The 13,909-nt window shown below is 40.1% G+C and overlaps 1 protein-coding gene across 3 annotated transcripts in view; it reads right to left on the bottom strand.

The window, feature by feature from the left end:
• Positions 1 to 13,909, bottom strand: part of ENTREP2 (endosomal transmembrane epsin interactor 2) — a 499,108-nt gene that overhangs the window by 261,427 nt on the left and 223,772 nt on the right. For all 3 annotated transcript variants that reach the window (XM_059180189.1, XM_059180190.1, XM_059180191.1), the window contains exon 2: positions 9,930 to 9,986. In XM_059180189.1, the coding sequence (XP_059036172.1) occupies positions 9,930 to 9,986 (57 nt within the window). The remainder of the gene's footprint in view (positions 1 to 9,929; positions 9,987 to 13,909) is intronic.

Below are 13,909 nucleotides of genomic sequence, written 5' to 3'. Positions count from 1 at the left end.
AAAATATTAAAACATGTTAAGAATTATTTGGCATCAATTTAGCAGGTAGAATATCCTTCTACCAACTCCAAGTAGGATAAATTCGAGAAGGCAGAGAAATATGAGAAGAGATATAATCAAAAACTTAACAGAAGAAATTTCCCCAGAAAATTTCTCTTAAATATCTAATAGACTAACCAGATCCAGAACAATAGGTCACTATGGTATGTTGTAGCCAGATATAAGATCAACACACAATATCATCTTTCTGGAGATTATAACAGAAAATATATCCCCATCTCTCAAAAATATAAATATTACTTGTCCAAAGTATATAAAAACAATGTAGATGTAGTCACAACCAAAATCAAAGCATTATGAGTATAAAACTTTATGAAGTGATTCAAAAGTTTTCCTAAGAGAAAATACACGTAAGTACCAAAATTTATGAAAAAATAAGAGTGATTCACTTTAAAGCTTCACTAATTAAAACATTGTACTGGCTTAATATGGATCAATAAAAAATTTTAAAAATGGACCAAAAGACTCATGAAACAGAATAGAGATTAATAAACAGACCCATGTCCAGAGAAGTAGGAAGGAGAAGGACACTTCACTTGTGAGGAGAAATATTAAACATTCAAAAATTGCTGCTGGAGAAATAAGTATTCATTTGGCAAAAGTAAAGTTAGAGCTTTACGTTTCATACCATATTTAAAAGTAAGTTTGGGATCAATTACCTAAACATAAAAAGAAAACTATAAATGTTTTGGAAATACACAGGAAAATAATTTCAGAATTGTTGGGCAAGAACAATCTTTTTAAGTACGGAACCCTAGACACCACATAAGAACAACAAAGTTTACAAGATAAAAAGCTAACAATTCTTTTTTTTTTTTTTTTAAAGACACTTCATTAAAACTAAAAAGGGAAAGACAAACAACAGACTGGCATAAAATATTAGCCATTTAGAGCAGAAAAGAATTACTATATGAAGAAACCCCACATACCAAGGAACCAGTCTTAGAGAAAAAAAGACAAAACAAATGAACAGCATTTCACAAAAGAAATTCAAATGAGTAATAAAATCTTACTATTTGTTTTCTTTATGTCTCATCTATGCTCTGTTCCCCCTTTTCTTTTTTTTTTTTTTCCTGCCTTCTTTTGGATAATTGGGTATTTTGCATGACCCCACTGTATTTCCTTTGTTGGCTTATTAGCCAGCTCTTCATTTTTTCTTTTTATTTTAGTGGTTGCTTTAGAGTTTATAGTATATATTTTAGCATATAGCACTTTGCCTTCAAGTGACAGACCTCACATATCTTTTAAGAGGCTTACATTGTATATCTCTCCCTCACCTTTACACGATTTTCTTCATACATATGTTAAAAATCCCACAAAATGCTGGTGTGTTTTTCTTCATATTTCCTGTCTGATGTGTGCATTGGGTTTCTCAGATCTCTGGGTTTATAGATTTTATCCAATTTTCAAAATAAAATTGGCTATTTTTTTTTGAATTGAGATTCAACTGACACATAACAGTGTGCGTGTGTGTGTGTGTGTATTTTTTAAGATTTAGTTATTTATTTCAGAGAGAGAAGTGAGCAAGCAAGCAAGAGAGAGAGAGAAGAGAGATCACAAGGGTCGGGGGAGTAGCAGAGGGAGACAGAAACCCAAGTTGACTCCACACTGAGCACAGAGCCTGACTTGGCTCAATTTCATGACTCATGAGATGGCGACCTGAGCCCAAACCAAGAGTCAAACACTTAACCCATTGCATTACCCAGGCACCCCAACATATTACATTGTATTAGTTTCAAATGTACATTATCCTCAAAGTCCTCAATCCTCAATATCCTCAAAATGATCACCACAATAAGTCTACTTAATGTCCATCACTACACCTTGTCACGAAATATTTTTCTTGTGATAAGAACTTTTAAGATCTGCTCTTAATTTTTAGTATTTTTTCTATTCATCCCCATTTCTTTAGGGACCCCCATTCCACATAGAGGCTTCTTGAAATTCTCCCCATTAACTCATAATTCATTAATGCTCTGTTCATTTTTCACATTTTTCCCCTCCATGTTCTACCTTTGGATAACTTCTATTGCAATGTCTTGAGTTCAATAATCTTCTCTTCTCTTATATTCTTTTAGATTTATTTATTTGAGGGGGGCAGAGACTCTAAAGCAGACTCTCCACTGAGCATGAAGCCCAATGCAGCCCATGACCCTGAAATGACTTGAGACTAAATAAACCAAGTGTCAGATGCTTAATTGACGAAGGCACCCAGACACCCCTCTTCTCTCTTACTGCATCTGCCATTAATCTCATCCAGCAAATCTTTTCTCTCTTATATTGAATTTTTCATTACTCAGAGTTCAAACAGGTATTTTTTAATATCTTCCTGTCTCTAGTTAACTTTTTGAACATCTGGAATACAGTTATAACTGTTTTAATGTCCCTTCTGTCTGCTGTCTGCTATTTCTAACATGTGGGTAAGTTTTATATCAATTTAAATTGATTTCTTTTTCTCATTTCAGATTGTATTTTCTTGCTTCTTGGCATGCTTAGTAATCTTTGATTGGATGCCAGACATTGTGATTATTATCTTGGTGGTGCTAGATATTTTTGTACTCCTATGAACATTCTTGAACTTTAACTTAGGACATAATTAAATTAGTTGGAAATGGTTTGATTCCTTTGGATCTCGCTTTTAAGATTTATCACAGAGCTTGCTGAAGTAGCACATATATTAAGATTTGTCATAAAGGACTGGAGTGACATGTACTCTGGGGTTAATTATTCCCCATCACTGAGGCAAGATTCTTCTAAAAGTATTCTACTCCCCTGTCTGAACAAATCACAAGATTTTCCAGTCTGGATGGTAGGAAAGCCCTGCTTTTTTGCCCGTACTATTCCCTCTAATCCACTCAGATGATTCTTTCCTGACCTCAGGTAGTTTTCTCATATGAAAAAGCTGATCAACATCAGCTAAATAGGGAATCCTTTGCAGATCTCCAGAACTCTGTTTGTGGAAGTCCCTTCTCTCCAGTACTTTTCCCTGTGAACTCTAGCCTCCTTGAAATCCCCAGACCTTCACCTTCTTCTTAACTCAGTGAGTACGCCAGGCTCTTCCCATGTCTCCCCTACCTGTGCTGCTGCCTATAAACCCTCTTACAGTTGGAGGCTGGGGACAACCTTAGGACTTACTATTAATGGTGGAGGATCAAGGTAGAAGGAATTTAGAGTAGAATTAGGCCAGATTTATTTCTATCTGCTAAGCAGAGATACTAACATTCAATGTTTAGCTGGAAGAATTTAAAAAAGTTTGTTCAGTTTGCTAACATATGAATTCAAAGGTGGAGGTACTCTAAATGAAGTTGAAATGCCAGACTTCCTTGGTATACTGTAAGAGGAAGAGATCTAAAGGCTTAAGGAGCCTGGAATAAGAATATGCATTGATCCCATAAGACTTGCTTGCCTGTCCTGGAGGATCCAGGGAACACACTTCTTACCACAACTATAAGAAATCTGTGAGACGAACTCCAACATCCTTGAAGACCTTTGTGATACCAGACTCTGCAGGCCAAAAATTAGATTGGAAATATCTGTGCTACCATCAAACTAAGTTCCCTAAATGCAATAAGGATTATGGGATTCCAGGGTGGCAGGGACCAAGTGACAGCACTATGTCACCAAGGACCCTGTGGTTATAGTTACTGAGTGGCAGTGGGGCCAAAGCAGTACTCAGAGGAGTCTGACTCACAGAGGTGCTTGCTGTTGGCTCCTAGAGGTTCTATTTGTTTGATTAAACCTTCACTGATACACATTCCCAACTTGGTTGATAAAAATTTTGCAATTAAAGTAAACCAAAAAGCCAGACTCCTCAAATAAAAGTAAACCAAAAGCCAGACTCCTCAAATAGTATAATATAAAATGTAAACAGTACTTCACTCAAAATTTTTTTAAATTACATTACCTGTGATTATGTCTGAGGCTAGTTCCATTATTGATAAATAAGCAATCACAAGATGTTCCACTGAATCTTTCAAAAATTATTTAAATCAGAGCTATAGAATTTTATTCCTGATTGCAATCTATCATAATATAGAACCTTTTATAGTTTAATGTAAGGAAGACAATTATCTCAACCACAGGAGACACTTCTCAAACTATTACAAAAAACAGAAGAGGAGGAAGAGTTTCCAAAGTCATTCTGAGGCCAGCATTACCCAGACACAAAAACCAGATAAAGACACTGCAAACAAAAAGAAAACTACAGACTAATATCTCTGATGAACATAGATGCAAATATCCCCAACAAATAAATAAAGCAACCAGAAGCCAACAATTTATTAAAACATTATTTATCATAAAAATGTGAGATTTATTCCAGGGATGCAAAGGTGGTTCAATACTCACAAATCAATCAATGTGATATATTACATTAACAAGAGACAGGATGAAAACCATATGGTGGTGGGTATTATGGAGGACACGTATTGCATGGAGCACTGGGTGTGGTGCATAAACAATGAAATCTGGAACACTGAAAAGAAAAAATAAATAAATAAAAATTTAAAAAAAAATTTATGGTCATCTCAAAAAACAGCTGGAAAAGTACAACATCCATTCATGTTGAAAACTTTCAACAAAGTAGGTTTAGAGGGAACATACCTCAACATAGTAAAGACCTTATATGAAAAACCAACAGCTAACATCATACTCAATGGTGAAAAACTGAGAGCTTTCCCTTTAATGTCAGTAACAAGACAAGGATGTCCACTCTCACCACTTTTATTCAGCAAAGTACTAGAAGTCCTACCTGCCACAATCAGACAAGAAAAAGAAATACATGGCATCTAAATTAGTAAAGAAAAAGTAAAACTGTCACTCTTTGCGAATGACATGATATATATAGAAAACCCTAAAGACTCCACCAAAAAACTACTAGAAGTGATAAATGAATTCAGTAAAGTTGTAGATACAAATTCAATATACGGAAATCTGTGCATTTCTATATAGCGATAAAGAAGTAGCAGCAAGAAAAATTAAGAAAACAAGCCCATTTATAACTGCACCAAAAATAATAAAATACCATAATCAAAGAGGTTAAAGACCTCTACTCTGAAAACCATAAAACACTGATAAAAGAAATTGAAGATGACACAATGGAACAAATGGAAAGCTATTCCATGCTCACAGATTAGAAAAACCACTACTGTCAAAATGTCCATACTACACAAAGCAATCTACAGATTTGATGCAATCTCTATCAGAATACCAACATTTTCACAGATCTACAACAAATAATCCTATAATTTGTATAGCATCCCAAAAGACCCCAAAAAGCCAAAGGAATCCCGAGAAAGAAGAACAAAGCTGACATATCACAATCTCAGATTTTAAGACATAATACATCATGGTAGTAATCAAAAGTAAAGCATGGTATGGCATAAAAATAGACAATTAGATTAATGGAACAGAATAGAGAGCCCAGAAATAAAACCATGATTATACGGCCAATTAATTTGTGACAAAGGAGATAAGAACATACAATGGGGAAAAGACAGTCTTGTCAACAAATAATGCTGGGAAAACTGCACAGCTATATACAGAAGTATGAAACTGGACCACTTTCTTATCCATACATGAAAATAAACTGAAAATAGATTAAAGACCTAAATATGAGACCTGAATCCATAAAAATCCTAGAAGAAATCATAGTAATTTCTTTGCCTTCAGCCACAGAAACATTTTTCTAGAAGTGTGTCTTCAGGCCATGAAACAAAAGCAAAATTAAACTATTGGGACTACATCAAAATGAAAAGCTTTTGCATACTGAAGGAAAGCATCAACAAAATGACAAGGCAACCTACTGAATGGGGAAAATATTTGCAAATAATATAACTAATAAGGGGTTAATATTCAAAATATATAGAAGACATATACATACCAAAAAGACAAATAATCTGATTTAAAAATAGGCAAAGGACCAGGGAATAGAATTTTTCCAAAGAAGATCAATCAACAGACACATGAAAAGATGCTAAACATCACTAATCATCAGAGAAATGCAAATCAAAGTCACAATAAGAAAAAAAATCACAATGAGTTATACCTTACACCCATCAAAATAGCTAGAACCAAAAAGACAAGGGATAACAAGTGTTGAGGAGGATGTAGAGAAAAAGAACCCCTGCATACTATTGGTAGGAATGTAAACTGGTGCAACCACTGTGGAAAACAGTATGGAAGTTCCTTAAAAAATTAAAAATACAATTACCATATGATCCAGTAATTCCACTACTGGGTATTCACCCAAAGGAAATGACATATGCATCCCTGTGTTTATTGCAGCATTATTTACAATAGCCAAGATCTGGAATCTACCCGGTTGTCTGTCCACAAATGAATGGATAAATAAAAAGGGTAAATATACACAAAGGACTATTACTTGGCCATAAAGAAGGCTGAGATCTTGCATTTGCAACAACATGGGTAGACCTAGAGAATATAATGCGAAACAAGTCAGACTGAGAAAGACAAATAGCATACTATTTCACTCATATGTGCAATTTAAGAAACAAATGATCAAACAAAGGAAAAAAGAGACAAAAAAACAAGACTCTTAACTGGTGGTTAGCAGAAGAGAGGTGGATAGGGGGTGGTTGAAATAGGTGATGGGGATTAAGAGTACACTTACCATGATGAGCATTGAGTAATGTACAGAACTGTTGAATCACTCTATTGTATATCTGAAATATTATATCATATAATAATTATGAACTAATATAACAATATAACCTGATATTATATAACTAATATAAGTATATATTAACTATACTTCAATTTAAAAAGAAGAAAAGAACCACATTAATGCAAAAATACATATTCTCTACTGAAATAGCTATTATCACTTTCCAGCATTATGAAAGGCTCTTATAAAATACCAGGGCAAAAAAGTCCCAGTATTTTTCTCCTCGTTTTCCCTCTGGCATCACATTCACCAGCCTGGAAGGGGCAACCTTCCTTCCCGTCCTCTCAGACAGCCTGCTGACCCTTCTCCCTTGCTTTTTCCTAACACAGTCTCCCCACCAGCATACCAGTCACTCCAGGCAAAAAGGATACCATTCCTTATCCCATTGTGTTTTATAAGATTGGACTGATGGAAAGAAAGGACATGTAGCAGAGATTAGGATATGACCCCACAGACCAGCCCTTCAGAGGAAAGGCACTGCCAGCAGACCAGTGACAGTACCAAAACCCTGCCTTCAGCATGCCCACGCATGGCTGTCCTCACCTGCCAGCCCCCGCAAGCATGGGGCATGGCGGTGCGGATCCTGGATTGGCAGAGCCCAACACTGCCTCTTCCAACCACCCTGAGAGACAGACACCCTCCTTCAGAGAGGGCAACTCCCTCTGGGTGGGGGGAGGGGGAATTCTTCGCGGGGACAGGGAGTGGTGGTGAGACCCCTGGAAATGAACCAAAATGGCCAGAGTGGCTCCTTTACTTTTATAGCTCCGAGAAGAAGGAAACACTATCATTAGGGTAGAGGATAGAAACAGGAGCTTGGGATAAAAGAATTCCTTAATTCTAGTTTAATTCTAGATTGGGAAAAAAGAATTCATTGATTCCTCAGTTCTGGCTGAGTTGAGTGAGTTTTTACTAACGAATCAAAAGGCTGTATTGTTACAACTCATAAATTATTGAATGCTACATCTGAAACTAATGATGTATTCTACGTTGACTAATTGAATTTAAATAAAAAAGACTGTATTGTCCTGGTCAACACAGAAGAATGATCTCACTGTAGAGAGGAACAATTTTCTACCAAAATTCCTACCGCCTCTTTACATAGTATGGAGCTGCTACTGGGAAGTTCAGGAAGGGACTACCTTTTCCAGCTTCCTACCCGGCCCAAAAGGGCCATGTGATAGGCCCTCCACAGTGGTTTGACGTGTGAGCAATGAGGGTCACATTTAAGCCCATCCACATTGCCTTTCCCATTCTACTAAAATGAAATAAGAGTCCACAAGCTTAGGGAACAGTACAGTCCCTTCTAGAAGGAAGCAACCAGGGTCTCTGGATCCCCTGTGATGGGGGAATGACCACTCAAGAAGAAGCATGTCCTTTGGCTGAGCTTTTGGGTTTTTACTCGTGCCATGTTAGGCCACTGACAGTCTGGGCTTTGTGACAGCACCTAGTGTTATCCTAACCCATCCCCTTGCCTCCCTAAGTAAAGAAAGTGGTCAGTTGAGCATGGGGAGGCCCTCCTCTCCTACCTGGGGCTTGGGTAGAAATAAATGAATGGGAGAAAATGCTCACCACAGCCCCATTGTGGCTTTTCCTTATTTGGCAGCCAGCACAAGAGGCCTTCCTTGGCCTGTTTCATCAGGGCAGGTGAGGAGGAATGAAACAGGCTGGCCCCGTGTCCCCAAAGGGAGCCCAAAAGCAGCGCCAAAGGGCATCTGCCCCACAGCTGGTATGTCCACCACCATTTCCCCCTGCACAGTGGAGTCAGCTCCTTGACACACTAGTTGTGATTTACTTTAAAATACTCCAGCAAGGGGCTTGGATCAAATAAGACAGGCCAAGGTTGATATTTGCAGAAGACAGATGGGAGGTCTACAGGGATTCATTATACTAGCTTCTCTCTCGACTTGTGTGCATGTTTGATACTTTCTACATTAAAAAAAAAATTTTTTTTTTTAAAGGAAATTTCTCAACAAGTCATAGGAGAAGAGGTTCACTGAATTAATGCCACTCTCTTCCGATGCCTCCTCAGGATGCTGCGGTTACTCTCGGGAGGGGAAGGTGTTTACAACAGGCAGATTTGTGGGATTTTTCTACTTCCATTAATATTTAGTACATGTCATTATCTCCAAACCTAATCACTTAAAGAAGAGATTTTAAATAATTGATGCCTACAAAAGAGAAAAAAAGCCATGCCGTGTTTTTTCATTATCCATCAAAACCCAGAAAACCTCTTCGTCTGGCCCTGACATGGACACATAAATATATTAATGCACACCCTGAGAAAAACATGCATACAAATCAATAGACATGAATCTGCTCAGGCTACTTGCCCGATGGAAAAACCATGCCATCCTTTCCATCTCCTGTGTGGCCTGCTCCTCCCCGACATGGGGCTGTGGCCATGGGAGAAGGGGTTCCAGCAATACCCCTGTGCCTTTGGAGCAAATAAACACCCTCCTCTGAAACACTGAGTTTCAGTCCCCAAAACACACACGCGGCTGACATTTCTTGAGCTCTGATAAAGGAGGGGCTGCCCGTGGGCGCATCCACGCACATACACATGTGCACTAATGTGTTTACACACCTAGAGAAAACACTTATACTGACACTTACAAAAATGTCTTTGTTCCCAGCACCCAGACAGAACAAATGAAGAGGACAGCCCATGAGCATCTCAGATGAGCACCAGACGGCTATTCTCCAAAGGACAGAAGGTAGGATATGCCCTGGTTGTTATCTAAGAGCCTCTCTCAGGTCTATCAAGGTCTCTGTCCCGCTTTCATCAAAGCAGCCAGAACTCTCTTTGCTGGTACCTTTTTTTTTTTTTTTTTTTTTTTTTTTTTTTTATAAACATATATTTTTTATATACATATATTTTTATCCCCAGGTCTGTGAATCACCAGGTTTACACACTTCACAGCACTCACCAAATCACATACCCTCCCCAATGTCCATAATCCCACCCCCTTCTCCCCAACCCCCTCCCCCCGGCAACCCTCAGTTTGTTTTGTGAGATTAAGAGTCACTTATTGGAGGCTTAAGTGGGTAGAAGAATAAATGAAACAAGATGGGATTGGGAGGGAGACAAACCATAAGTGACTCTTTGCTGGTACCTTTAAAGTGCTCACACCCCCGCAGGGAGGGCCCTGCTCCCTGGATGCCGTGGAGACAGGCGCAGACTTACCACCAGCGAGAGAGGCCTCTTCCAGGAGACGACGCCAATGAGCCCAGACAACAGCACCTGCAAGGACAAACAGTGCGGGAAGGTAAGACCCTTTGGAAACCTCTAACCGACCATCAACACAGTCCTGACCATCTCAGCTTGAAAACGGACTACTTCTAGAATTCAGCCCAAGTACAGGAGCAGGGGGACAATAAGGCTTGCTGTCCACCTGGAGGCTCACCCTGCAGCCACTGTGGGTGGCACATGGGCTTTTGAGACCACCGGGAACTCCTGAGAGATCACTTAGGCTCTGTATGGATGGGCCCAGGACCGGACACACTTGCTGGAAGAGCACTTACTCCACTCTGTTCCTGTGAGTTTTTTGGCTTTGTGACTTAAAAATCACAAGGAGGACTATAAACCCTACTTTGGGGAAAGGCGGCGCTCCCCCCTTGCCAGTCACCTGGCTACTTTCCTTCTGTGCATGGGTGCCAGGCACAGCAGACCTGGCAGGCTCCTTCTCTCCTTTCCCACACTTGGTCCCCCAGACAGCTTCCCAAGTCACCAGGAGTCGGTGCCACTAGATGACATCCCCAGCTTCCCACATACTGGCCTACATGGCTCCAGGTTCCATTGAGCAAGTCCCCTCCAGGACCTCTTCTAGCAGCCACTCCCCCCAGCCTGGCTCCCCCATGTCTCCCTAACGCCATGAGGATCATTGTGTCTTCTCTCTCAGGAGAACCACCCCTCAGCTCCTGGCTCACAATCCCTGAGGCACATGCTAGCCATGGATCCTTCCATTCCTAGGCTCCTTGGGACAGGCAGGGCCCAACAGATCACAGAGACACAACTGTTCCCTCCCCACTGCAATCTGGCTTCAGCCCTCACCACTTGCCCACACATTTCCCAAGGTCACCAGAGGGGTCGCTGAGTGCAACACACTAGTGCAGTGATCAGCTTGAAGACCTGAGGTAACCACACCCTCCTGTGGGAGGCTCCCTCTCCACTAGGCTTTGCATCACTTCCCAGATGTCCTCCCTTCTCTGCTCCATCAGGTCCTCCCACCTCTCTTCCCTTCCCACTCCCTAAGACCTGTCCTCCAAGACTGCTGAATCTTATTCACACACAACACACAAAACAAACAAACAAACAAAATGAACCAAAGAGCTCAACATGGCTCTGCTCCCAAGCACGTCACATACTCTTTCTTGATGCATGCATTTTGCAAACATACTCAATATCAACAAATAGTATTTACGAACACTTTCCCATCTCCCAAATCTCTCTTCATGATGTCACCCAGCTGCAACCTATATGGAAATCCCTGATTACTGTTTTCCTGTGTCTCTCTGAGCCCCAGTCCCCCATTCTTCATCCACAAGGTCTATAACCTCTCTCTTCCTTTTTATACCCAAACCACTCTCCCTCTTGTCATCTCTCCTCCCACAATGGCACCCCTCCTCCCGAGCTCTCAAATCTAAATCCTAGAGATGGCCCCAGCCCAGCTGGCCCTGACCCTGCCTTCTCCTTAGGATATGATTTCCAAAGAGCGTCCTCTGTTTTCCCTTGAGGCAGCACCAGCCTGAACCAAATAAAGCCTGGGTAGAGGATGGGAAGGTACACTTTCCAGAAAACATGTGTTTATACTCTGTCTTCTACTTCCCATTTCTACCATAAAAATTTTTACCTATTCTTTAAGACATGGCCCAACTCCTCCTTACTCAGGAAGGGCCTATGTATTCATGAGTACATGGGGCCCCACTAAATCCCTAAACTACCACCAGACCTCTCAAGCCATGTTTAATAAGCTCAGACAGAACGCCTTGATCTTTTCTTCTAAGCTGAAGTTTATAAAACTATCAAATGCCTACAGTGGCCAAGTTGATTATAACAGGCATATAATTGGGAAACCCACAAACCTCCAGAGAACAGGCATTTATAAACACAAAGGAAGTTAGTTAATAATCATTTAACTTAGGCTACAGTAAAAATTCTTGACCTTCCTTGCCTCCATCCCACAGTTATCATTCCATGAATCCCCTCAAATAATTTTACCTCCAATAAGTATGGGCAGTTTGCTTTACTGAAGAAAACGTTACATTTTCTAAGTATCACTGAGAACTGTAATTACAGATGGATCCAATTCCCCTACACAAAGGGAAAAAATAAAACCATCAAACTCTGTGGCATGTAAATCTTTAGATAATCCCTGATAATCCATGGGCTTGTATAAAGCCCTCCCCTTTATATCAATATGATGGGCTATCACTCCTGTGGTCCTACTCAGTGACACTTACAAAGATGTTGCCCTAGCAACACGCTGCAGCCTTTTAAGACCCTGGCCAGTTGACTCAGATAGGCCATGTCCAGATTCCTGACCTACAAAAACTCTGAATGTTGCTGTGTCAAGCTATAAAATTTGTGGTACCTTGTGACACAGCGGTAGAAAACTATTTATTAAGGACTAAATGTCCTTATGATGGACTAAATACACATGATGAAGTCCTAACCCCCCAGTGTGATGGTATTTGGATGTAAGCCCTTTAGGAGGTAATTAGGGTACAGTCCTCATGATGGGATGATGGCCTGACAGGATGAAAAAGATTTCTCTACTATCTCTCTCTCTCTCTCTCCCAATAAGTGCACACCATGGAAAGGTCACATGAGGACACTGTGAGGTTTCAACAGCCTGTAAGACAGGAAAGGGGCCCTCACCAGAACCCAACTCTGATCTCAGACTTCAGGCCTCCAGAACTGTGAGAAAATAAATTCCTGTTAGTCAAGCCACCGAGTCTGTGATACTTTGTTATGGGCACTCGAGCTTATTAATACCCTAATGTTAATAATGAAGAGTGGAATATTGTATTCTTGTTTTCAAATGTGCACTCTCTCCCCATGTCTCTTCAGAAGAAGCAGACTTCCCTGACCCCAGATCTAGAAAACCAGAACACCAGAGAAGCAGAGGAGGCCTCCTTTGGTCCACTTAGCATCATAGAAGAGAGGAGCATAGCTCCCCTCAGAAATGACGGGGTCTTAGTTTGAACTTTTTTTTTTTTTTCTCAATTCCCACTACCAGTGGGAATTATTGTTGCATGTTCTGCCACTCTGGTACTTCTGCAGGTTTATTTTGTACCACTTTGGTGAGGGACGAGGTCATTGAGCTAGTTAGCCGTGAAATTACTGCATCTCATGAAACCTTTGTCCCATTTAATTTGCTGATATCGTTATTCAAAGTCCACAGTTTACACAGAATATGAAGACATTGAAGAGGGTCAGAGAAGAGTAACATATAATTAAATAGCTGTGAAAGAAAAGCCAAAAAAGAATGTCAAAGGCGTGATATTGCTCAGAGAGAGAAGCTTAACTTTTTGAGCACCTGCAAGTTGTTAAAAGGACACCAACCCACTTTTTTTTTCTCCACTTGCTGCCCAACATAAATAGAGGCATGTGATAATATTAAAAATGAGACAGAATTTCCTGCTGTTGAGGGCAACGAAAGGGGATAATAGACTGCCAGGAAGTAATGGCATCTTTAGAGCCAAAGGCCTTCCTGTTGGATTGGTACTGCTGTCTGAACACAGAGACCTGGAAGAAATTAGCTCTTTAAATCCTGTCCTCTAAGATTGAAAAGTCCTTTCATTGTCCCAAATCAATTATTTTCTTCCAAGCTCCTCTTCTGGTTCAAAGGCAAATGATAATGCAACATTTTAGGTAAAGAAGCGAGTCCTTCTAGAATGCAGACTTGAAAGCCAATCCAATTATTTCACAAAACATATGGCAGGATTGTCTAATAGCTACCGTGGCATCAATTAACCCCTAAGAAGCCAGGCTTCACCACTTTCTGGAGAAAGAACTGTTGTTAAAAAATGGGGCAAATAATATTCTGAGCTTCCTGAAATGAATGAAGTCTACCTAGCCCACTTCCCCACGTTTTCCAGACTTCAGACCTATGTTGTGCATGGAGTAGGGGAACCTCCTGCTTATTCCGACTTACATTTTCT

Source organism: Mustela lutreola, chromosome 7 (genome assembly GCF_030435805.1).
Source record: "Mustela lutreola isolate mMusLut2 chromosome 7, mMusLut2.pri, whole genome shotgun sequence".
Classification (NCBI taxonomy): Eukaryota; Metazoa; Chordata; class Mammalia; order Carnivora; family Mustelidae; genus Mustela; species Mustela lutreola.
The sequence above is the reverse complement of the archived record's forward strand: the minus strand, read 5'-3'. Positions and strand labels throughout refer to the sequence as shown.